This window comes from Microtus pennsylvanicus, chromosome 9, assembly GCF_037038515.1.
Source record: "Microtus pennsylvanicus isolate mMicPen1 chromosome 9, mMicPen1.hap1, whole genome shotgun sequence".
NCBI lineage: Eukaryota > Metazoa > Chordata > Mammalia > Rodentia > Cricetidae > Microtus > Microtus pennsylvanicus.
This window is the reverse complement of record NC_134587.1, coordinates 21080660-21106743: the sequence shown is the minus strand read 5'-3', so window position 1 is coordinate 21106743 and position 26084 is coordinate 21080660. Positions and strand designations below refer to the sequence as shown.

General features: G+C 40.6%; 1 protein-coding gene across 23 annotated transcripts in view; it reads right to left on the bottom strand.

Annotated features, from left to right (window-relative positions):
• Positions 1-8458: 8458 nt before the first annotated feature.
• Baz2b (bromodomain adjacent to zinc finger domain 2B) overlaps positions 8459-26084 on the bottom strand; it is a 208788-nt gene continuing 191162 nt past the window's right edge. For 17 of the 23 annotated variants that reach the window (XM_075985075.1, XM_075985078.1, XM_075985081.1 and 14 more), the window contains 11 exons: positions 25032-25176; positions 22414-23066; positions 21445-21718; positions 21106-21261; positions 20164-20324; positions 15977-16287; positions 15457-15592; positions 11835-11981; positions 9530-9795; positions 9303-9446; positions 8459-8758 (listed from right to left, as the gene is read on the bottom strand). In XM_075985075.1, the coding sequence (XP_075841190.1) occupies positions 8605-8758; positions 9303-9446; positions 9530-9795; positions 11835-11981; positions 15457-15592; positions 15977-16287; positions 20164-20324; positions 21106-21261; positions 21445-21718; positions 22414-23066; positions 25032-25176 (2547 nt within the window). In that variant the 3' untranslated portion in view covers positions 8459-8604. Of the gene's footprint in view, positions 8759-9302; positions 9447-9529; positions 9796-11834; positions 11982-15456; positions 15593-15976; positions 16288-20163; positions 20325-21105; positions 21262-21444; positions 21719-22413; positions 23067-25031; positions 25177-26084 lie in introns of those variants that run through there. The other 6 variants (XM_075985085.1, XM_075985086.1, XM_075985088.1 and 3 more) reach the window with 2 other exon arrangements.

Below are 26084 nucleotides of genomic sequence, written 5' to 3'. Positions count from 1 at the left end.
CCTCAGTTCTGAAGACAGACCTCAGTTAGTGCAATACGTCTGCCTTCTCCATTCTTCACCCATCAAAATAGCTGGTCTCAAAATGATCGTGTGTGACTGTCCAACTCTATGAGAGTAGGCTCTCCTTCCTTCCCTCCCTCCCTCCCCCCGCTCAAGATTTGGCTCTTCTTTGTCTCTAATATTTCACTGTGAATTTTAAATGCTATCTGACATCTTGATATATAGACAAACTTCAGGACCTATTGTCATAACACCAAGTCTTTATTATTTATTTATTTATTTTCCGAGACAGGGATTCTTTGTGTATCTCTGGCTGTCCTGGAACTCACTCTGTAGTCCAGGATGACCTCAAATTCACAGAAATCTGCCCGCCTCTGCCTCCCTGAATGATGGGATTAAACGTGTGCACCACCACCACCCAGTTCAACATCAAGTCTTTCAATCAGTGAAAATGATATTTCCATCAACTAAGATTTCCTTTCCACAGTGCTGTATAGTTTTAACAGCTCATGATAGGCTCTTTTGTTCCTGTCCTTCTCCCTCCCTCCCTCCCTCCCTCCCTCCCTCCCTCCCTCCCTCCCTCCCTCCCTCCCTCCCTCCCTCTTTCCTCCTTTGTCCTGTCTCTCCTGTGGATTAACCTTATGGATTCCCATGAATGCTAAGCAAGGGCTCTGGGCTCATTCTCCTTTCCGTTTGATTTGAGACAGGGTCTCACTAAATTGCCAAGACTGACATTAAATTTGGAATCCTCCTGCCCCAGTCTTCCAAGCAGCAGAGATTAAAGGCATGTGCTACCAGCCCTGGCTGTTGGTACATTTATTTTACAATATTTTATTCTTTTTGCTATTATCAACGGAACTGTTTTATTTTTACTCAGATTTTCTTATTGTTAGAACAGAGAGGACAGTGAAGGGTGGAGAAGGCTCAGTGAGTAAACTGCCTGTTGTTCAAGCTGAAGGCCCCGAGTTTGGATCCCCAGAACCCACATAAAGCTGGATGTCTATTTCCTACACTCCTGTGGCAAGATGAGAAATGGAGACAGAATCCCAAAGCCTGCTGCACACAGCAGCAAGCAGCAAGGGACCCTGGGTCAAGCAAGGAGAGATGGGAGGACCAATATCTAATGTCTCTGGCTTAAATGTGTGCCACAGCTCAAACACATCAGCGCACACATACACAATTTTTATGTTGACTCCATCCCTTTTTCTTTACGTGTACGAGATTCTTTTGTTTAGTATTTTCTGTATTATAAGATCTTCATCTTTTTCCTAGACTCCCTGCTTTTCATGTGCTTTCCTTTTGCTATCCCTCCTACCCCTCTGTACAATGTTGGCTGGGCGGCTTCCTTTCTTGTGACATTCTGGGATTAGCAGAGCCTCCCACGGTTAAATTTGACAATAATGTGAGCATATTATTAGTTATAGTCAGACAAACTTACAAAGGCCCCAAAGTTCCTTGGGTCAAAAGCTGCTTCCCTCCACCTTTTCTTGGTATTTCTGTATATTTAATTATGACATTTCGGAGTTTTTGCTTTCACGATAGATTTCTGCTATGTCACCTACTGGCTTCTCAAAAAGAATTGTAAATGGTCAATTTACATTCAATTGTAAATTCTACTTCTTTTTAGGAGCCATTCAATGAGTTTTTTTTTTTTTTGAGACAGGCTCTTGTTATATATCCTTGTCTTACCTCAAACTCAAGGCTATCCTCCTGCCTTAGCCTCCAGAGTGCTGAGATCCTAGGTGTGAGCTAACTGGTGGGATCGGAGGAACAGGATGCGAGGCCCTACCAATACTATTCTGTTTCCTTCTCATCCAGGGGCTTGCTAGCCAGTCTGCTGGGATCCCCTAGGCTTAGAGGTTCTTAACCTTAGTGGTGACCCTAACCACATTGCTAATTCATAAGTGTAATTTTGCTACTATTATGAATTGTATTGCAAATATCTATGTTTTCTGATGGTCTTAGTCTTTTGACCAACAAAGGGGTCACAGTTAAAGCTATCTATACAAATCACAGCTAAGCTTTTTGGTCAGGTACGGAGGCTCACACCTAATAAGCCCAGCACTAGGGAAACTGAACCGGGACTGTTAGAAGTTATATAGTTAGCAGGGCACCTTAGGAAGCAGAGACCTGTCTCCAAAAAAATAAAACCAGACTTTTGCAAGTGTTCTCAAAAGCCAAACATTTGCCTCAACAAGGTCAAATCTGAGTGCTATGTAGAACCTCAGTGTTGGTACTGCTGTCAGGATGCACTCAAAGGCACAGCACCACCTCCTCGATGGGAAGGCCTAGGTACTTTCATTGGCATCTTTAACATATCAAATGCTATATTAATGATGGGTCTAAAATTATGTATCCCAATCTCTTGAGGAACAGTGAAAATAGCAGCAGTCCCTTTGGCTGTGGAGAACGTGTAGCCTCACTGCACTGCCCATAGACACTTTGAAAAGTCAATTAAAGCCGGACGATGGTGGCGCACGCCTTTAATCCCAGCACTCAGGAGGCAGAGGCAGGTGGATCTCTGTGAGTTCGAGACCAGCCAGCCTGGTCTACAGAGCTAGTTCCAGGACAGGCTCCAAAGCCACAGAGAAACCCTGTCTCGAAAGAACCAAAAAAAAAAAAAAAAACAAAAACAAAGAAAGAAAGAAAAAAAGAAAAGTCAACACCAATGCTAGCATGAACATGTACGCCCAGAGCATGTCAGTAACGCATGACTCATGGCAAGCTCCGGATGATCCATTTGTACTCAGATGGCCGGAAAGGATTTTAAGAGGCAGAATTAGAAAATGTAATCAAGAAAGCTGAGGTATTTCAGTTCCTCAGTAACAGCTCCATGGAAGCAAACAATTGCTTGAAGGGCAGAATGGGCTGTTAAATATGCCTTGTGCAGGAGGGGCCCAGTTTCGGAAAGGTTTCATTGCGGTTGGCTACGTCATGGCGAAGGGTCGGTTCACCCTCCCTTGTCGGTCTCACTACACCCGCTTCAGCTGACTTGGGTACACGGGTCCTTTTTCAGGTGATCCATCCTCTTCCCGGGCATCATGACATGTGAAACCTGGCCACGGTTCCCTATTCAATGGAGAGGAATCCCTCCTGTTGTCATCCAGCTGACAGTCTCTTTCATGGTTTTCTTAATGGGGTAGCGACCGTGTGTCTCACTGACTCTTAAGCCTTGATAGAATCATTTCCAGGCACACAACAGAGCAGGTGAGTCTGCAAGGCTATGCAGCCACCTGTCTTTCTCGGTGGCTTCACAGTTCAGTAATGGTGTATTCCCTGGGAGCTGGCCGACTGTACAAATGAACACACAATCCTTAGCTCAATGCTGTATCCATGCTAACACTTTCTCCACGTAACTTCAACAGATGAGCTAACTGTGAGCAAAGATGCAAAGGCACTATACTCTCAGTTTTCAGTATATGATCATTTGGCCTTGAACTTGAATCTTCAGCTTTTCTCTAGGCGTTCAGTAAGGAGAACAATCTACATGGAGAACAGAAGCTCAAAGGATAGCAGCTCTCCATTCTGTAACCGGCTCCCCTAGGTTTAAATACTACCGGGCAGAATTCTCTCCCAGAAATGGTGCTTTAACCGGATGTAGCCGACACCAGCACCCTTCTGGATGCACTTTTATTATTGTAACTTCACTCTTAACACCTCTAGCACCTTCTCTGTCCTTACCGTGAGCCTGTGCACGGATCCTTGTGCACGTTCTTAGCAATGCCGGCCTCATCACCTAACCGGAACTCACCTTGCCACCAGAACGCACGCTGAGCACGGCTGGACGAACACACATCAGAGGCAATTTTCACAGTTCCAGAACCAGCTGCGGTTAGATTTGTTTGCTATATTGGACAGAAGCTGTGAGAACAACCAATATTGGAGCTGCTCAGATGATTGTAGAAAACCAGCCTCATTTCAAAATTCAAAATCTGTGAGAGTTTATTTGTGAAAATTATCCAAATATTAAGGATTTGTTCCAAGGCAAGACTGCCATTCTCTTCCATGGCTGGGAGGAGAGCACAGTGGGTGGGCATCACCAACAGGGACGCTTGGCGAGGCTGTGGGAAGCACGCACACACAACCCTCCCATAGGAACCAGTTCCAGAGGAATTTTTGCCACAGTATTATTTATTGCAACATAATGACTTAAAGGTGAATTACAAACATTAGGAGCTTCTCAGTCGTCCCTTATATACTGCTCTAGGCCCGACCTGGACGGGACATCCTGCGCTCTGGGCACAGCATGTGTGGCTCTCATGCCTTGTCAGAGAAGCTTCTGTCGGCAGCAGCAGGAGCCCATTGCAGAGATCCGCTACCAGTCAAAACACAGAGAACTGGCTGGGGGGTGCCCAGCCCAAATTGATAAAAGTAAACCATAACTGGCACCCAAGCTTAAAGGAACATCATAGAAGAAGGGCCAGGAAGATTTATAAGGCCCAGAGGACTAAGAAGTCCGTTGTAAGAATGTGCCTTCCACATTCTTCCAGCTGTAACAGGAAAGCTAGGCCCACGGAATCTCAACAACACAGCCACCTCTACACAAGACTGAGACAGTGCAACAGTTGGTACCCCAGCAGAGACGCAGGGAACATCACAGAACTACAATTAACATCTGCTGAGAGAGGAAGAACCGTTCTTCCCCAGGGATGAGTCTCCTGATCAGTCAGCCATAAAAACATATATTACAAACAGACCATATTTATTCTGATCCATTTACATGTCTATGCAATGACGGTGGGAAGAGTCGGTCAGTTTGAAAGTGGGGGTTAGACATGGAGGGGAAAAAGGGAGGAGAAATGATCTTTAAAAATAACAAACAATACAATAGGTAAGGGTATAAGGAATCATGTAAGTATTTATTAATACGGAATTCCATGCACTGAGAAGGAGTCCAATGTTTAACATTTAATCTTCACAGAACTTGGAGACATCCTAAAAGAACAGATTTGTAGGCTGGATATAGATTAACTTCATCTGCCATCCTGGTAGTGCTTCAAATATTTGACCAAAAATATTCTGAGTGTTTTTTTTTAAGAGTTTCTGATGTGATTAACATCTAGGTCACTATATAGAATAAACAGATTTTCAAAATGTGGGTGAATGTCACTAAACCAACTGATGCCTGAACAGAACAAAGAGATGGCCTCCTCTCTAGTAAGACAGAATCTCCTGCCTCAAAGCCATCCAACAGGCACATTAGCTCCTGTTTCTATGACAAACTGCCAGCCTTAGGACGTAATAACTGAGAACAATGAACCTGGTTTTAGTGAGATTGAGCAGCGTTGAGTGTCCTGAATCACTTACAAAAGAAGCACACACCTAAAGATACCCCTGGTAGCAATCCTTCTGGGATACCACCCACTGCCCACTTCAGTGGTCACCTCTGCCTACTTACAATGAAGACACCAGTCCAAGGCAGCCAATATTTGTCAACCTCTCCCTTTTCCAGGGAGAGGAATACTCGTCATATTTCTCTGCTTGTTCATTTGAGTCTCAGAATGCAGCCAAGGCTGGCCTCCAAGCCACTGAATATTAGGATTACAGGTGTGCCTCCATGTTTGGAGGTTCTGTTTTTAAAAGAAAATGGTTGCTTTTAGAAAATTGCTCTGTGTATTACAGATTTAACTATTTTCTCATTTATGAAAGCAGCCCTGGACAATGGAGGTGATGTCATCTCATACAGATGAGATGCAGACCTGCAGCAGAGCCCCCCTGCCCCCAAGACTCCCCAGACAGCCCCTCCAGCCCAGCACCTCACTTTCTTTCCACATGGATATTTTTGACCAAGCTTCCCGAGGGCAGTGTTGCAATAAACAGAAACAGACATATTTATACGACAGCTGATGTTCATAGAGAGCTCTACAAACAATTTAGAGGTTCTAGAAAGTACTTATAGCTCAAAGTCTTTTTAATCAAGCATTATTTTCTTGGGAGATTTTAATGTTTCGTTCAATATGAAAAGCTGTGGGCCTGAACACAGCTCAGCAGTAAAACACCTTTAGTGCCAGCACTTAGGAGACAGAGGCAGGCCTCAGTGGGGTCAAGGCCAGCCTTGTCTACAAAACAAGTTCCAGGATAGTTAGGACTGTCCCGCACAGAGAAACCCTGTCTTGAAAAACAAAACAAAAACAAAAAAACCCACTGCCTACTATGAACAAAGCATTGGGTTCAATTTCCATCATGGCTTCATCCCTGCACCCCTTGTCTGCAAATAGGGATGTGGCCTACCTTTTTTCTCTCCTCTCATTCCCTTCTGCCTCCACAGTCTGTGTACCAGGCTAGTTTTACTCTTTCTTTCTTTCTTTCTTTCTTTCTTTCTTTCTTTCTTTCTTTCTTTCTTTCTTTCTTTCTTTCTTACTTTCTTTCTTTTTTTCTTCCTTCCTTCCTTCCTTCCTTCCTTCCTTCCTTCCTTCCTTCCTTCCTTCCTTTCTTTCTTTCTTTCTCTTTCTCTCTGTCATCTCTTTTCCTTTCTTCCTCCCTTTCCCGCTCAGTGCCTCTGTTCTGTGTCTCACTAAACACATCAGGCTGGCCTCAGACTCACAGACAGCCATCTTGCTTCTCCCTCCTGAGTGCTGACATTAAAGGTATGTACTACAACACCCAGCCTTTTATTACTTATTCCGTGTGTGGCAGGGGGCTGGGGGTATGCATGTGTGTCTGTGGGTGTGCCTGCTCATTCCACCCGGTCAGAGGATGGTGTCTTAGGTTGGTGTGAAGTCTTTTTCTTATCAAAGTCTTCTGTCTTACTCTGGAGTCTCTTAAGCCACTGGGATCCCTCTGACACCCCCTTGAGTTAGGGTTAAGCACTCGCCTGGCTTTCATGTGGGGGCTGGGGATCTGAACACAGCTTCTCAGGCTTGAGCAACTTTACCGAGTCTCCTCCCCAATCCTGCCTATCTCTTGTTCACCAGTGGCTTTCCAATATCCAGCTTTGGCCCACCAAAACTTACAACTATGAATCTCATGGCTTAATTTACACGCTTTATGACCAATAACCACGCTTTATGAGCACTGGATTATGCATCTATAAACAGATACCTCTCATATCAGGGCAAAGTATCCTAATGCTTTCATACTGAAAATGTGAAACAAAATGAGGTCGAGAGAAATTTACACTCCATGAAGCTCAGAGAACTGACCTTAACCCAGGCTTTGCGCTTGGCATACTGCGCTCCGAGTCACCACACACACCACTAGGACTCTGCCAAACTAAAGTTTAAAGTCACTACCTTCTGAACGAATGCACGTTAAGATACACTAAGAAAAACAACAACAAAAAAGAGTTTACCTGTTTTGTAAACTCTTTTATTTCATCCGTGCCACACATAGCAGTAAAAAATAACACCCCCCTTAAAAAAAAAAGAATGCTACCTTTTCCACAGCATTTTATTTTAAATAAAACTTCAAGTACTTTTACATAGGTACAAAAAAACTCTGATCTATTTGCCTCCAACAGGCCACAACACACAGTAGATAAACACAGTGGTTACAAACGTCTTTTAAATTTATTTCTGAGGCAAGGCAGATGGGAAGGAAGTGTCTCTATGAAAAAATACTGTGTGTGTAGGAAATTGTCACGATTTTATTCCACATGGATACAAATGATTATACTTTAATTTAGGCCCTGGTGGCTTAAAATTATATAACAAAATAGAAAAATGGAAAACTACTATCCCCTACACCCTGTTTCAAAGGCAGGCACTACCAAGATTCGGGAGACGCCACAGTGTTGGTAGAGGATAATTGCTGTACAGGCTGGAGAGCTGTAATTACCTTCAGATAAATGCTACAGTCCTTCTAAGGCATAAACAATAATGTCTCCAAACAATATATACACATAATACATATTAAAACAAGACTCAATATAAACAATAATGAACAATATATACACATCAATTTCCACTGGCTTGAAATACACTTTACCTACACAAGTGATGCGCAACATATATATATATATGTATATATAAATGTAATTGGAACTCTACAGTAAAGTTTATTTTTGGTGCTTTCAGAGCACATCAGTGTAAACAGTTTAACTTGGCTTTGTTTTATATTTTAAAACATTCCTTGTTGTATTTTCAAGATTTAAAGCAATTTTCTAGTTCTTCCTTTTCACAGAAAACGAAGATTCTGGATGTGGTTTAATCATAAATAATTCATAAAATTAAATACATTCACTAAAAAATAAACTACAAAGTAAAAAAATGAAAAATAGATATTTATTGAGAGGGAAAGGAGAACCATTCCCCACGTTAGAGCTCTGGTGTTGGCTATTCAGTGCGATCTGATAGTTTAATTGCTATTGCACTATACCACCCTTTTCTTTGAACATTCTTTGGGTGTGCTTCCCTGTTCTACCTAAGTTAGCTGATAAATCACATAAACCAGTGACCAACGGTCTTGGCTGGAGGAGTGAAGCCTCTAAAAATGGTGTCATTCTTCTCACCTTTTTTAATATATATATATATTTATATATATATACTCATTTCAAGGAAAAAAGTTAGTATGCATGTGCCTTGCACATCTGTGTAAATGCAGTTCACATTGCTGGTCTTGTTTGTCCTTGTTGAAAAGGAAAAGGAGAAAAAGGAGATTACAACTTCAGCTCACTTTGAAGGTATCTGTCCACTTTTTTTCAAAGTACTTCCTCATCCTGTGGCCAGCTCGGCCTATGTCGGAGTCATCTTCATTAAATGTCTCACAGTTGTCAAACACAAGCCTGACATCTAGAGCAAAGGTCTCAAAGCTGGCGTACCTGAAAGAAAACACACCGTTACAGGCTGCTGACACTTCTCAGGATTACAAACCAACCACAGGAAGCGGAGTTAAAGAGGAAGTAGAAGGAAAGCCGGAGAACAGGATGACCGCACTGAACATGTCTAAGTCCATGCATGCATGAAACATTCACTGTGGTCTGCAAGGCTGGGTCTCCAGGACAGGCATGGTACCACACCCAGCAATCCTACCACCCGGCTGGCGGAGACAGGAGGATTGCAAGTTCGAGGTCAGCCTCAGCTACAAGAACTTATCCTGAAGCGAAAACAGAAGTTTTCCATAATCCCATTTACTATCTGACTTCTTACCGTTCTGCCAGAGAACTTCCCAACTCCACCGCATCACAAATCCTCCAGCCACCCTGTGATCCCCACTGACAAGAGCTGCACTGGTAAAGAGAGGAAACATTTCCTGCGTCCCATAAAAATGAGCTTTCGTAGCTTCTATAGATGCCATGACAGCCACCGTGTTAATCCTTCATTCTCAATACTCACTACTGTGCTGAACAGAAACGATGTACTTACTGTCCATTGTTTAGCTTTTCTCTGATTGTAGAAAAATCCATAGGCTTCTTGATGACTTTCTTGTACCCAGGTACAAGCTTCAAGTTTACCGGGAGTAGAAAAGGCCAGGCATCCTCATGAGTTTCCATTTCATTCAGGATCACACTACAGAAAATAATGTTTGAAATCGGTACCTGCAGTTGGCATTCCGCAAACTAAATTTAAAAACTGAAGGGAAGAAAAGATACCTGCAAAGAGCCAGGTCCTTGGCGTCATCTCTTTTGGGTTTCTTAACAGAAGGAGCACTTTCTACTTTAGATAAGCTGACGGAAGGGCTCTCCTCCATTTTCCTCTTTTTGACATCTCTGCTTCCTCTTCTCAGGGAGCTGCTTGTGGAAGCAGAGTCTTCATCCTCAGTGTCCCCAGCAACCGTCCCTTTCTTGTTTCTCCTGGGCTCATTTGTCTTCTTTCCTTTGACATGAAGTTTTTTTATTTTTACAGTCTGACCACTTGCCTTTAATTAAAAAAAAATAAGCAGATGGGGTATAAGAAAATAATCATTTATCGACTTTCTATTATTTTAAACCATAAATGTTTGCTAAGATCCACAAGATGCACCAACTATGCTTTAGAAGGTTGGTAATTCTATTCTTCTACAGAGATCTGGGAATTTCTTCTCCTTATGAGTGACACCCAATAAAGCATGGGGAAAAATCTATTTTAAAAATTCTTGAACGTGGAGCTAGCTGCAGATCCAGCATTGCAGAGCGGATTGCCAATGTTCCTGCCCTCTAGTCTGCTAACCAAGTGAGGTGCACAGGGCTCTTTTTCAGAGCAAAACACAGCTAGGAGCAGGCAGGTCTGTAAACCAAGCCATGGAGGTTATTAATAGGAAAGCTGGAGAGGGAATAGAAAGCTAGAACAAATAGGAAAATAAGTTCCAGAAGCAGCAGGTGGAAAATCAGATTTTCTTTTTTTGTTTTGTTTTTTTTTTCGGTTTTTGAGACAGGGTTTCTCTGTAGCTTTGGAGCCTGTCCTGGAACTTGCTCTTGTAGACCAGGCTGGCTCGAACTCACAGAGATCCCCCTTCCTCTGCCTCCCGAGTGCTGGGATTAAAGGTGTGGCTGACCTGGTCTCTCATAATTTGCTGCACAGGTTTCTACTTTAAATGTGACTGAAAAATGACAGAAAATACAGGTGTTCATTATCATTTGACTTAAACATTCTCTTCTGTTGTGGAGTATTATTTTAAGATGTGTTACATTTGTTTATGCTGTGGAACATTTTGTTTAATGATGGAAAGATGTGTTGTATTCCTTTATGTTGCATTTGTTTAACTCTGTGAAGCTGTGTTACTTTGTCTAAAACATCTGATGGGTTTAATAAGGAGCTGAACAGCCAATAGCCAGGGAGGAGAGAGGATAAGTGGGGCTGTCAGGCAGGGAGAATAAAGAGAAAGAACGAGAAAAGGAGGAGAGGAGGAATCCAGGGGCCAGCCACCCAGTCATGCAGCCAGACACAGAATAAGAAGAAAAGAAAGAATATACAGAAATAGAGAAAGGTAAAAGCCAAGACGGAAAAGACAGAGGAGAAAAGTTAAGAAAAGCTGGCAAGAAACAAGACAAGCTAAGGCTTTCATAAGTAACAAGAAGCCTTTGTAGGCAGGAAGTGGTGGCACTTTAATCCCAGCACTTGGGAGGCAGAGGCAGGCAGAACTCTGTAAATTGGAGGCCAGCATGGTCTACAAGAGCTAGTTTCAGGACAAAATCCAAAGTGACACAGAGAAATTCTGTCTTGATAAACCAAAAAGAATAAGCCTCTGTGTGTATTTACTGGGGAACTGGGTGGCAGGCCCCCAAAAGAACAAAAAAGTTAAGAGAGTAAGAAAACAACCAACTTGGATACTTCCAAGTCACATTTCCAAGAGAACCAAATACAGTTCTTATAAAAACTGGTCCATGCACGATTAGATAATCATTCACAGTATCTGGAAGGTAGAAACAACGCAAATGTTTATCAACTGATGACTGAATAAGCAAATGTAGTAAGTCTATAGAGTATTATTCGACAATAAATAATACTGAACTGTGCTAGAACATGAACTTTCAAAGCATTTTGGGTGAGAAAAAGTAGGCAGACACAGACATACTGCATGTCTATAAAAAGGCTTATGAAAACATGAAGACGTTCTGGAATTAGGTAGTGGAGATGCTGTGCAGGTCTGTGAATGCATTAAAAATTAATGGACTGTTAAAAGATTAATTTTATAAACTGTGATGATTTAAATCTTTTTTTTTTCTTTTCTTTTTCTTTTTCTTTTTTTTTTTTTTTTGGTTTTTCGAGACAGGGTTTCTCTGCGGTTTTGGAGCCTGTCCTGGAACTAGCTCTTGTAGACCAGGCTGGTCTCAAACTCACAGAGATCTGCCTGCCTCTGCCTCCCGAGTGCTGGGATTAAAGGCATGCGCCACCACTGCCCGGTGGTGATTTAAATCTTTAAACAAAACAAATCACAAAACTCTGGTAATTTAAAGCTTAGTCTCCTACCATTCTTACCTTAGCGATGCAGGCTGGACAAAACCAGTCCCCGTCTGGAATGGTTGTAATCTTGGGCCTATGGCAGTAGGTATGGCAGCCTTTGTCACAGCCGTCACAGAGTAGCAGCAGCTCCTCATTGTCTCCCTTCCGACAGATTTGGCAGTACTACAAATACATAAAAACCAGTTAACATCAGTCCTCTGCTATGAGTACTTGCTGTTGGGATGTTAAACAAACCATAATTCCTATTTGTACTGATAATGAACATTCCACTTGCTAACAAATATATAGTAGCCACACACATCTATGTATCTCTCATTACACAGATATGGACCACATGACGGGCGAGCAATTCTTTTGGGGCAAATGCACATTTCAGATACACTGCATAGAACAGAGCTAGAGGTTGAATGCCTTCACACACTTCAGAAGCATGTACACGTCAACGTATGAAGTCATCAACATGACATCAGAGCACACAAAGCAATGAACAGCTTTAATACATGGGACTTGTAATGTTTCAGCTTTTGCTTATCTTATTGTCCTTATGATATTCTGAGAAAGAAATAAGAGAATAGTCTTTAATATCAAGATTTAGAAACTCATCTTAGTGTAATTATTAATTATATACTAATAAGAAAATATTCCTAAATTGTATATTATTCATACATGATTTATGACTGACTTAAAAATGTGTCTAAAATAGGAAACACTGAAAACTAAACCAAGTCAAATTTCGGCCACAAATAGAGAAAACGCATCTTAAAAATTATCTCCAAGGAAGCAAACGATAAAGAATTTACAGTCAAGATTTATTTTCTACAACTAAAAATATTTCTTCTTTACTGAAAAATGTATAGCACCATTAACGACTTCAAGCATGAAGGGAGAAAGTATCCCCTGTGTAGAACTTGGAAAGAGAGAGAGGGAAAGGCGCAGAGCCTCCAGGGCGGCTGCTAGAGCAGAGTGCACCTACATCGTCTGGTTTCAGGGCACAGTGCTGCCACGGTGGAAAGCACCCTGCAGTCAGCACTGCAAAAGTGACTACACTTAAATGGGAATTCATTTATATTAAAGTTAGGTGTTTGCAATCTTAAAGAAAAAATGGTTCAACAATTCAAAATTGCTTCATTTAACTTCAATACATTATATGCTAGCCTAGGAAACCTTAATCTTACATAACTTAATATATATATATATTTGTATGTATATATACACAAAGGTAGTTTAAAAATGTAATCAAAATAGGAGATATATACTATTCAAAGGAACAGATATAAAAACTGTCTATTAAATACATCAGATATATGCAATACTAAAATTGTCAAGTATGTAAACACGAAAACAGTAGAGTTTTCTATTAGATGGACTTTCTGAATCCCACACCACTGAGTAACTTAATGGTATTTCACCAAATCCACACTCCACCTTTATGAACTCTACTGTAAAACACTTATTCAGAAACAATAAGGACAAGGTATATCCAGTTTATAAATAAATGTTTTCTTATCTTTTCAGAGAAGGTGACAAATATCAACTTTCTAGCACTTTTGAAAAGCTCCCAGCAATAGCTCATAATTATTAAATGAGAACATGTACGTTGATATTTGCTTTTAACTCCTTTGCTACAAAAGCAAAAAAATACTTATGCAGAGCATTACCTGGAAGCAAAGTGGCAGTTTCCTCTGTTCTAGTAAGTTTGGTATCTGGCTAAGGATATATTTTCTTTTTCTTTCTTTCTTTTTTTTTTTTTTTTTAGTTTTTTGAGACAGAGTTTCACCGTGTGACAGCCGTAGCTGTCCTGGAACTCACTCTGTAGACAGGCTGGCCTTCAACTCACAGAGATCTGACTGCCTCTGCCTCCCGAATGCTGGGATTAAAGGTGTGTGCCACAACCATCCAGCTAAGACAGTAGCTTTTAAAAGTACTGAGCACTTTAACATTTTGTCTGGATGTATTAGGAGGATCATTATGGTCACAGATATCTATCTAATCAAAGGCTATGAAGTACTTTTTAATCTATCAATAGCAAACCATGTGATCACCACCATCGTTATTTGTGGTCCTGACAGAGGAACCCAGAGCACTGTGCATGCCAGGCAAGCCTTCCCCTGCTGAACTAGATGCTACAATAATATGCTGGTGAACATTTTTAAAGAGACTGCTGCCATGATGTTAAATGATGATGCAAAAGGGGTCAGGTGTAGTGGGGCCTGGCTCGTCTCCATTCCTGGGAAACACAGGCAGGAGCACAGGACAGCCTAGGCTGCACAGAGAACCTGCGAACTCACAGAGACCCCGTCTCTGCCTCTGGAGTGCTGGGATTAAAGGAGTATGCTACCACTTTTCAGCCAGCTTGGAGGTTTCTTTTTGTTTAGGTTTATAACAAAATTGACCATTATTATGACTTCATAAGGATGATAAGAAAAAATAACTATAAAGTTAATATAAAATGCCAGTGTTTTTATTCACTGTAATCTAGTCTTCAACAAATATATTTGCCTAAAGAGATTATTAAACTTACTTAAATAGTTTTTATTAATTTTAAGAAAATATATTTTTATTATTAAATATTTTTATGATTAAGAAAATGTTCTCAAGGCACTTTCAGGCTTATAGTAAATTAATGCAACTGAACAGACCTAAATCTGAACAAACTGTAAAAGCTGCAGATTCCGATTCCAGACATCTTTAGGAAGAAATGAAAACGGGAAGACAAAGTTTATTTGTGTACACTGCACACAAGGCCATGAGCAGTGGGAACACAAGAGGAAACTGAGGAAAGGAACACTGAATTACTAGGAGCTCTTCATTTCTTGGGGGAATGATCATTACAAGGAATGTAATTTTCAACTTTAGCTACTCATGAAAACAAGTCTCAAATACTAGAATTTTGAAGCTGGTCTTTAATTCAAAAACAAATATTAAAGCAGTTCATAAAGCTCTCTATATAACAGGTACTTCCATACCCGCTACATTAATAAGTAATAGGGCACTATGTACATGATTTAAAACAACTGTCTCTTTGAATGTATGTCAACTATAGCTGTTATTTTGACATTTGATGCCAGAATGCATGCTTGCTATCCAATAACTACTTGGGTTTCCAAAGATGAAAAGTCAGTTTTAATTATCAGGAGAAAAACAAAAAGTTCTAGTCTTTATGCCAACCTTATCTGATACAAACACGCAAGTCAAAGTTCTCTGTTTTGTATTTAGTGTTCTTATTAGTGATAGAAAAGTAAAACAATTAAGGCTAACGGAGCGGATAATGCTAGTATGTAGAGTGCGCACAGGGTGAGCAGCCTTTAAAATGTTTCCATTAACAACCTTATGCTGATATAGTTCAGGAGGCAAACTGTTAGCATTACAGACAAGTATTCAAAGGAAACAAAGCCAAAATTTGAGCAAGAGAAGACAATATATTTGGCAGGTTGCAACAAAAAGTTCAAGATAAGAAAAAGAATAAATTATATAGTATTTAAGTATATACAAGTATCTAAGTATTTAAGACATACTCCCAAGTACAGTATATATTATTGTAACAATATGGTACTATGTAGTTAAGAAAGATCTGGAGGTTGGGAAAAAACAGAACAGAGAAAATCAGTCATAGTATTTCTTAAATAAAAACACTTACAACTTTCATAATTGATTTTTCCCATGCTATTGATCTCTGTAACTGCTGGATGCACAGGGCTACCTGTGCAGCACTGCGAGCTTCTGCTAACGCCCTCCTCCAGACCCTGAGCCCTGGAGCAATATCCTCTTCAATTCTGCATTGAGATATAGAGAAATTGAGTAGGTCATGGCCACATTTATGGTCACTGAATGTGAAACAATCATCACACTGAAAGCCAAGCAATGACAAAAACATGTACAGCCAATAAGTATAAAGTTTAAGCAACTAAATTTGATGTAGTGCACAGACTGTGGCTACGTGCCTTGAAGCTTAGTCACAACCAGATAAATGTAAGATCACTTTGCAGGATTATCAATGCACATAACAAAAAAAAAAGGTTTTACAAAGCACCATGCAAATAGCATGATCCACAAGGATCACAGACAAACAAGAAGATACATAGATAACAGGCAATAGAAAATAGGCTCCAATTAGCAAAGAAGCACAATAATTTGTCAAGTTAATCTCAATAACCTACCCGTCACCATCACCACTAACGGATGGTGCAGGAGCAGGGACAGTAACTGTGCCCACATTATCCAGTTTGATCTGAATGGTGGTACTTAAGGGGCTCTTCAGATACCTTCTCTCAATGTTCCGCTCCAAATCAGCCAGCCTGGTTACAGCTATATCTAGGGGGTTGTCACTCTTCCGGGCCAGTGCATGTGCACTGTTTTCTTCGTCACCAGGAAGGTCTCCATCATGCTCCTTGTACAACTTAGTAAATGACTTATGTTCAAAATATACCAAGTCCTCCCTTTCTGATGCAGGCTCTGGACACATCCAACCCTATACATCAAGAGAATAATGTCATTACGGTTTCTTCTGAAACTGTTAGACCGGTGAGTTACCTTTACGTAAAATTCAGCAGCGACCACCAGCAGATCTCAAGGATCTTTACTAAAAGGTTTTACCTTGCATTTCCTAATTCTAGGTTAAAACAAGAGCAAAAAAGGAAAAAGAGTTGGTAAGAAAGTATGTGAAAAATAACATTGATTACATAAGCAGTAAAATTCAGCAGATGATTGCAAAGGTTTAGACTACCATGTTCATTAATGTGATACCTGTACCAAAGGAAATGTCTTGGTGGCCTTGAACTTTTCCCTTGATTCTGCCCTCGTGCCTTCCACTGTTCCCCCACGCGCGTCCTCATACCCACTACTTTCCGTTTGTCTGTAAAGCTCAGCATAGCTATTCCCCTTGCCCATATTGTGTCCACCTGGCAGGGCTCCCACCATGAAGCACGCCCCGAAGGGGTTAAGTCCTCCTGCTGTAGACTTTCCTAGGATCCGAAAATGTTCCCTAGCCTTGCCATGCTGTACCTCTAGAATAGCACGATGGTTTCATCAACATCCTTTTTCCATCACAAGGGTAGGGCCATGCTGGCCTTTACTCATTTCTTTCCAGCATAGTGAAGGTAAAATAACGCGCACTCGGTATATACATAGTGATTGAATAAATGAACAATTTCATGACAATGTTTGTTCACACAATCCTTTGTCCCCAAACCAAAGATTGCCCAGCTTTTAACATGCTCTCAATCACCAACATTCAAGTGCCTCAATTTTCCGTCATTCTCACCTTCCATTCACGTATCAACGCTGCATTCAGACTCCACGACTTGCTCCTCTCTAACATGGTAAATTTTCAGTCCCTGGTCCTCTGCTCATTCTTCTACTTCTTAGTTAATATTTGCTTGGTTTCTGTCTGTCAAAATCCCACTCATTTTCCTACAATAGAACATGTCTCCACTCTACATAGTTTGGACTGAGCTCTCCCAGATACCCAGCGGAAACCAGTCCACTCTTTAAAATTTACACACTAAACTACAGTTCTTTATGGTTAGTTACTAGATTCCTCACCCAAGAGCCACATCTTACCTTCCTGTTATAAGGCAAGCTTTTTGGGAATTAGAAGCATATTTTGTCCAATTTTGTAGTGTCTACTGTCTGACTTTTTAAAAAAAACAGCTACTGAGTAAAAGTATATCAAATAAAATACTCAGAAGGAATTCTCTACAAATTAAATTAAGAAATTACTATTTTATTCTCTGTATCAAGACCAAATCTCCTCCTTTATCTCAATGGAATATTTCTATCTGGAAAGGAAGCCCAGGGAACCTGACACAGGAGGTGGGTCATGAGTCTGGGGGCTCCTGGCAAGCACGAGGACTTGGGGAAGGCACAAATACTTAGGGGTCACATACAGGCCAAGGGATAACTTATATCAAAGAAACCTTCCTACATTCTACAAGGGAAGCAAAATAGCTGAACAACAGAAACCTTGTAAATATGATACTTCAACTTCTGCAAAGTAAACGAGAATTAGGAAATCAAAAGCCAGATGGCTGTGCTCTGTCCAAAAGTGTCAGTGACCAAAGGCTCTTCATTTTATTTGCTATAAATCTGTAATATTTAAAACTAGGAAGAAAACTTAATGTTTTTGGGTAACACTATGATAAAGGTAGCTCTGTATGCTGAAAAGCACACTCAAATAAAGCTAACAGTAATATAACAAAGATAAATGAAAATTGTAGCCTTGACATTTCAGTGATGGCTCATAGTGAGTAAAGTCATGGGATGGTGCAGGTGTTACAGAGGCCCCAGTTCAGACAGTGGCAATGGACACTTACGGTCAGATTAAGGACAGTAAAATCAAATGGAAACCTGTGGTCATCTTTGTGTCACACACAATTACAGTCAGTATTTGAAAGAGCCTGTAGACCCCCATGCTTTTCAGAAAACAACAGGAACTTAGAAGCCATTTCATAGGGCTTCCGGCTGAAGGGGTTAGTCAGCTCACAAAAGATTAAAAATGCAAGCCAGAAGGAGGTGGTGCACACCTTTAATCCCAGCACTCGGGAGGCAGAGGCAGGTGGATGTCTGTGAGTTTGAGGTCAGCCTGGTCTACAGAGTTCCAGGACAGGCTCCAAAGCTACATAGAGAAACCCTACCTCAAAAAACAAAATGCAAATGAATATATCTAATAGATCAACAGCACAATTTTAATGTGCTTTCATTATGGTAAGCTTCTCAGAGTAAAAGTATTTTCTTTTTAAGAAAAAATATGGTTAGTCTTCTATAGATAGTAAGACATAACTATTTTAGTACTTTTTCATCACTTAAAGACAATTCAAGTTATTATTCAGTTCTCAGAATAATACAACAGCACAATTCACAAGCAGCTTAATAATACAATGCCAAGACACTCTACTCAAAAGCAAATTCCACTTATTTTAGCTGCTGAGAACATGAGCAAGGGCACGGAAGGCAGCATTGGGGGGGGGATCAAGGCATCCAACTGTGACGGTTTCAGGCCACACTCTGATCTATAAACACTCAACGTGCTTTCCCAACTGGAGGTCAGTTAGCACTGGAAAATTAGATGGAATACATTGAAGGAAAATTAAAACCGCGTAAACCAACACCAACAAGTAGTTAACAAGTGATCATGAGAGAGGGCAACATCAGAGCATGGAAGGCAGAAGCAGCGTGTGAGAAAGCAAGCCAACTAGTCAGTAAACCCTTCCACATTTCCTAGGGCTACAGCCTGATCTCGTTGGTCTTCATGCTAAAGATACTGTGTCACCAAGACAATGTAAATTACACTCATTATTCTCAATTTAAGGAGGCAGTGAAATGCATAAACCAAGAAATCCAACAAACATCTTAAAAAAATCATAGCACTAAATGGAATAATTTTCATTTCTCCAGAAAATTAACTCGTGTGGAGGAGTTTCCTTTGTTGACGATGCCAGAGAAATGAGGCGTGCGGACAGTTCACAGGCTAGGGGAGAAACACACAGTTTCATAGCACAATAGTTTTAGGAAGTAATAAATTTTGTTTTCTAATGTTAGCAATTATGTTTGTGGCAAAAAGGGATATTATACTAGCTCTAGAAAATGATGGGTTTTTTGAGACCTCCAAAACTAATTATGAAGCAAAATTTAAATTATTGAGAAGGATACAATTATGTAGTACATTTTCCTCTGAATAAAACATAAATATCAAGTGAATCGACATGAGAGACTCCAGTTTTCTAAAGCTCTGCGGGTTTCTCTGCTTAGTCAGCACACGGATATCTATCTACTTATCGGCACAACCATACTACTGCCCTCTTCCTAAGCCTGAGCATCTTGTGTAAGCCTCTTCTGTCTCTCCAGCAGAACTCAGCTCTGACCATTGCCTGTGACATCACACCCATCAGACAGAGACATGTGCTTCACGTATGGTGTGTCTGCTTATTGATAGAACATGGGGTCCTAATGTCTGTCTTGTCCTTCCAGTTTAGACTATACATAGAAAAAGTCTGACACACAACAGTTAAACATAAAGGAGTCCTTGATCTTCCATGAACACTGCTGACATTTATGAGAAAACTGTACTTATCATGGTAAAAACAAAATGATTTCTGTGAATACAAAATGTAAAAAACCACATGTGCTACACAGTCCAACAGGCTTGGCTTGCACACACTCTTTGCCACTCAAATGATGACTGAGCCTGTTTCCTTACCTGTACGACAGGAGAGGTTAACTCAGGACTGTTGAGAATTAAATGAAATCGTGTGAAAACATTTAGTACAATAACTACATTATACAAGTTATATAATAACCATTACCTTCCATCAGCCTAAAGACAGATTACATGCCAAGCCGGCTTTACCTTCACTTGCAAACTTGCGGACGCCACCCTCCTTTCCAGGTCCTCTACTTGCTGGAGGATGTTCAGGTCCAGTTCCATCGCTTGCTCCTCTACGGACCAGTTTTCCACAATATCTCGAGTTACCTGATTTTCTTCATTTTCATTTAATTCAATAATAGCAACTACATTTGAGAAGAAAGTAGTTTTGAAGTCCACTTGATTTCTAACTGCCCTCCCATAGTGATTTCCCCCCCTAAATGAGTAAAATGCTACACACACTACATCTATAAACTCCACAGAGACAAATGTACAATGCACATGTGGACAGTTTGTTGCTGAACAAGAAACTAACTGAGACACACAAAACAATATGTGATTAGGTGCTAAAAATGATAGAAAGTAACACAATTTGAGAAAAGCAATTGGCTACTGTTAAGCAAAATCTAAAATAATAAAGTCTGTGGAAAGATGGCTCAGTGGCTAAAAGCATGTACTGTTCATCCAGAGGACGCAAGTTTGACTCCCAGCACACATAACATGGTTTACTACAACCTATAACGGAAGCTCCAGGGGAATCCAATAGCTCTGGCCTATGCATACACATACATAATTAAAAATAATAAGAATAATCTGAAGATAAATAAAAGTAATAAAGAATTAACATATAGTAAAAGGTTTTAGGGTAAAATAATGAACTTTTGGAGCTGGAGAAATGGGTCAGTGGTTAAGGGCACTGGTTGGTCTTTCAGGGGACCCAGGATTCAATTCCCAGAACCCATACGACAGGTACTGCTGTACATAACTCCAGTTCCAGGGGATCTGACACCCTCGTACAGACAAATGTGCCCATAAAAGAAAACAAAACAAAAAAGTAAATAAAAATCTTTTTTTAAAAAAAAACAAAAACAAAAACCCTGAATTTTCTTAATCAGATAAAAGAGCAGAAATCTCTTGGGCATTTACCATCCTTGTTCTTGATACAGGCTTGAGTAATATAATCCAAGTGCTTCTGTACTTGCTTCTGTAGTGCCTTTTCCCTTATTCCTCTGAGATGCAGCACTTTGAGCAATGTTTTCAGGTCCTCTGGGTCAATAATTCTCCACCAACCAAACTGCATTTCTAAGTTAAGACAAATTATGCCCATAATTTACATTATTTTGACTAGGAAATAATGGCAAAGCAAACCTCAAGATTTGTTAGCCACAAGGAAATTCATCAGAGATATATTTACAAAAGAGAAATAAACTATCAGCATGAGAATCAAGACACAGCGAGGGGCTGCAAGCCACCGCTCACACCTACCTTCTGGGATAGGCTTTGGACTAGGGAAATCTACAGGCTTTGCTACTTCAACAGCTGCTGGCTGAGCTGTGGTGGCCTTTTCCGGTGGAGGAACTGGAGAGTCACTTTTACTTGAAGCAACACTGGAGGTCAAGAATGAACTACCATTTCCTTCTGGCAGTCCCAAGCCCGACCCCAGACCAGGCAACGGTGATGTAAACGGGACACTGGAAGCGAGCACCCCAGCAGGCCACCCACAGAACTGAAGGCCCATCATAGACATGCCGCTTTTCACCTGTGAAACAAAACATCTAAGCTCAGACTGTGGTTCCTGAGTTCAATCCCTGGCACTCACACGGTGGAAGGAAAGAGCCATCTCCTGCAAGCTGTCCTCCCATCTCCATATACTTAATGTAATAACAACATTCACAAAACAGAAACAAAGTACTCATTAATCTAAGGAGTTGGGGGAATGTTTGGAAACTTAAATTATTTTTTTCAAATTGTATCTTTCAAAAACAATATCCACTTATCAGAGAAAAACTACACACATTAGCAACAATATTAATTTTCATGTTATTTGTCCCCAAGAGTAATTAATTACATGTTAGTTATACTGCAACTGAAGCAAACTGAAGAGTAAGTCAGCTTAATAAGGCTAGATAGCAGGAGAGCTAATGAAGCCGGTGACAGACATTCTGACTGCTTTGGTTTTTCAGACTGTCTCAGGATGGTTTTTTTTTTAAATATTTATTTATTTATTAGGTATAGAATATTCTGTCTGTGTGTATGCCTGCAGTCCAGAAGAGGGCACCAAACCCCATTACAGATGGTTGTGAGCCACCATGTGGTTGCTGGGAGTTGAACTCAGGACCTTTGGAAGAGCAGACAATGCTCTTAACCGCTGAGCCATCTCTCCAGCCCTCAGGATGGTTGAAGATCACCAAAGGTCAAAGTACGGCCACAACCTGTTTTGTTAGCAGCACTAACCTGAAGAGGCGGTAAAGTAAATGGGTTCAGTCCAGCAGGGCTCTGAGAAGACGGCCCAAGAAGCGGAGCTGGAGCAGGTGATGGTGACTTTGATGGTGGCTGAGACTGAGGAGTCCCTAAAGCAGCTGGCATGTCAGCATGGGTCAAGGAAGTGTCGTCACAAGGTGTTCTTGGCAGAAGGCTAAACCACTGTCTGTTCTTCTCAGTCAGTGTTTTTAGCAGTTGGTCGTTGGGGAGAGGGCCGTACAACTTCGCACAGCTACCCGAGGCAGAGCTAAACAGACCGGCATCTGTCTTTTCCAAGCCGCTCTGCGCTGCTGCCGAGGGAAGGCTCCCCAGGGAATGCTTCCCCCCATTCTGATGGGACAATGTACATCCGTTCGTACTAGCAGTCGCTTTTGGGGGGGTCATAATATCTGACTCAGGAGGCATTTTAGCTACTTCCAAAAGCTTGCTTAACTTGGAAAAAGAGCCAGGTTTCTGAAGAAAGAGGTTTGTGTTATCTTTTTCTTTAAGGTCTTCCTTCTGCTCACAGTGATCGGGAATGGAACAATTTAAAGATTCTGCAGGAGTCTCAAATACTTCTTCTTCTTTCATCTGGAGACTTTCTGCCTTTTTAAGCTTTTCTTTTTCTTTTGCAATTTCTTCTAGGCCTACAAGCAAAAGATGCCATTAAATTAAGTTATTACTACACATCAAACCATTACTATAGCTAAGTTTTATTATTCACCAAATTATATAAAAATACATCAAACTTTCACATCTTATAGTCTTCATTTTCTTATGGATATTTTTTCAGTCACTAGCATAAAAAATTAAATGTACGGCTGTGGAAATGACTCAGTGGGTAAGAATGCTGGCTGGGCAAGTACGAGAACTTGAGTTTGAATCTCCGGAACGCACACAGCAGGCATATGAGGCCATCGTGCCTGGAACTCAAGTGTTGGAGGGGAATCTGCAGGCCAGTCAGGCCAGCAGAAACAGTGACTTTCTCCTGCAGCCAGGGGCCCTGTCTCAAGGCGATAAAGAGTGGTAAGGAAAGACATCCTATACTCTCCTCCGGTCTCTCCATGCATGGCACAGACACGCATACAACACAACACACAAGCGTGCCCCCCATACATACACACACACTCTCTCTCTTCAACAACATTTATGAATGTACAGTTATTAAAAACAAAACCTACACAGTAAGAACTATGTAGATCTGTACCTCTCAGCCTGTGTAATCTGAAAAGGGGAATCCAGTCCGGCCTACCTGTTTCAATAATTTGTGACTATGTATGAAACATCAATAAATATATAAATAACTATGTCATATAGATAGATACATTTAGTATCTATGTGATACTGAATGGATGATATCATGACTACTCTGCTCAAAGACAGCAGTAGAGTAAAATTATCTACTATTAACAATAAATAATATGCCTTTTAATTTTTATATTTTTTACATAACAATAAATGGTATTTTTCATTTGTGCATTTAAAAAATCTATTTCCTTGGGCAAATTCCTTAAAATAATCAACTTAACATATATACTTTTTAAGAGTTCTTGAAGTATACTGTCAAACTGTCCTCTAGAAAGTTTGGGTCAAACTCAGGACCAAACACACTCACCCCAGAAGCACATAAGGATAACTGTTTTTTTCTAGATCCTCAACAAAATTAGATGCTATCAATATTTTTTTTGTCTTTGCCAATGCCTAGGAGGCAAAACACTAAATTGGATCACGTCGGATCATTAGTGCACTAAATATCCTTTTGTGGGCCACCATTTCTCCTACTAATGCCAAAGGATTCAAAGATGAATTTTATTAAAATGAATCTACTTTATTCTATCTGAAAACCAGCTGATTTTCAGGCTAACATAATCAATCAGTCATGAAGGGTACAGAGTCTGTCCATCCTGCCTATTCCTCCATCTTTACTGCTGCTCAAGACTAACATGCTTAATCAGATCTATATAGGTGTAACTTCCTCCAAGGAGTTTTACACACACACACACACACACACACACACACACACACACACACACACACACACACACACACATCCTACCTAGCTTGTGGCATTCACCATTTTCAAGTTATTTATTTCCCACTTGAATAGTTTCTTTGGAGCTCTATCTGTTTACACTCTTTGTTCCTGTTTTATGGTGTGTATACTTATGGTTTGGAGTACTGCATAAATAGAATCCTGTACACTCTTCTGCAAAATGGGATAAAATCCCAAATCCTTACTAAGGCCCCAGCACTCCACAATATCTGACAAAACCCCTATAATCTCTGCACCAATGGCCCTGGAAAATCTTGTTGTTCCCATCTCCTCTCACGAGACTGGCAGCAGAAGAAAAGCCAAGGGCACGAACCCTCAGCATAAGAGGCTTCAATGGAATGAGAACTGAGCACTCACTATGCCCAGTAACAAAGCACACTTGATTATGAAAGGACATAAGACAGGGCAGTAGCAACAAGCTTTCTAAAAATGCAATATCCTAGAGGGCAGTGGTGACGCACGCCTTTAATCCCAGCACTCAGGAGACAGAGGCAGGCGGTCTCTGTTTGAGGCGAGGGCAGTGGAGACAATATCCCACTTAGGAGACTGCAGTTCTTACCTTCACCACTCTCCATGCCTTCTACAAAAATCCCTCCGCACTGAGGAAGAATCCAGTATCTGCGTCGGTAACGGTCCTGACCGAACATCATTGAGCGCAACGAGTGGGAAGCATCAAAGAGCTTTCGCCTGTACTGGCTCTGTTGCTGTTGAAAAGTCATCCATATAATTATATCACAGACACTGCGTGACGTAAAAGTCAGCAAAGGTACTCTTATGTTTACTGCGTCGTCATACTGTCCAGTACATAAAAACATGATGGTACATGTCATCAAATACGTCACTAAGCCAGAACGAATCAGATGATTTCAGTACTTTGCCAATACTTCTCCATACAATTAAGCATGCCTACATCTGTTTAGCTTTGTACACATGTTCTCTGCCTTTTCAACACATGCTTAAATTTTGACATACAGCTACGGAATGAACATTGAGACAATAGTGTATAGGCATCTCACAGTACTTAACAACTAATTTTTGGGGTTGGGGATTTAGCTCAACAGAAGAATGCTTGCTTAGCAAGCACAAGGCCCTGGGTTCAGGCTTCAGCTCTGAAAAAAACAAAAACAAAACAAAAAACCATCCAAACAAACAAAAAACCCAACCAACTAATTTTTCTGCCATGAACGTGAAGGAGAGTAGGGAGGAGCCAAAGGGAGAACTTGAAGGGAGGAAAGGAAAGGAAGAAATGTAATTACAGTATAATCTAAAACCAAAAAAAACCCCTTAATGTTTCTTAAAAAAGACTCATCTTAAATTTTATTATGATACTGAAAACAGAACATAAATTTTAATGATAAATACTGAAGTATAAACAGTTCATAAGTCTAATTTAAGTCTAATAAATAAATGTGCAAGTGTAAAATGAAATAGAAATATTAAAATTTCTATGAAACTCAGAAATTTTTTGAGTAGTTACTTCAAAGACAATATATCTTACTGATGCATTAATTTAAAGGTCCAATTGAGGAGTCTAGAACTCTTTCTTCACAGATTTGGCTAAGCATAATGCTTTCAGAGGCTTCTAACCCCAGCGTTGAGCCAGTCTAGTTTA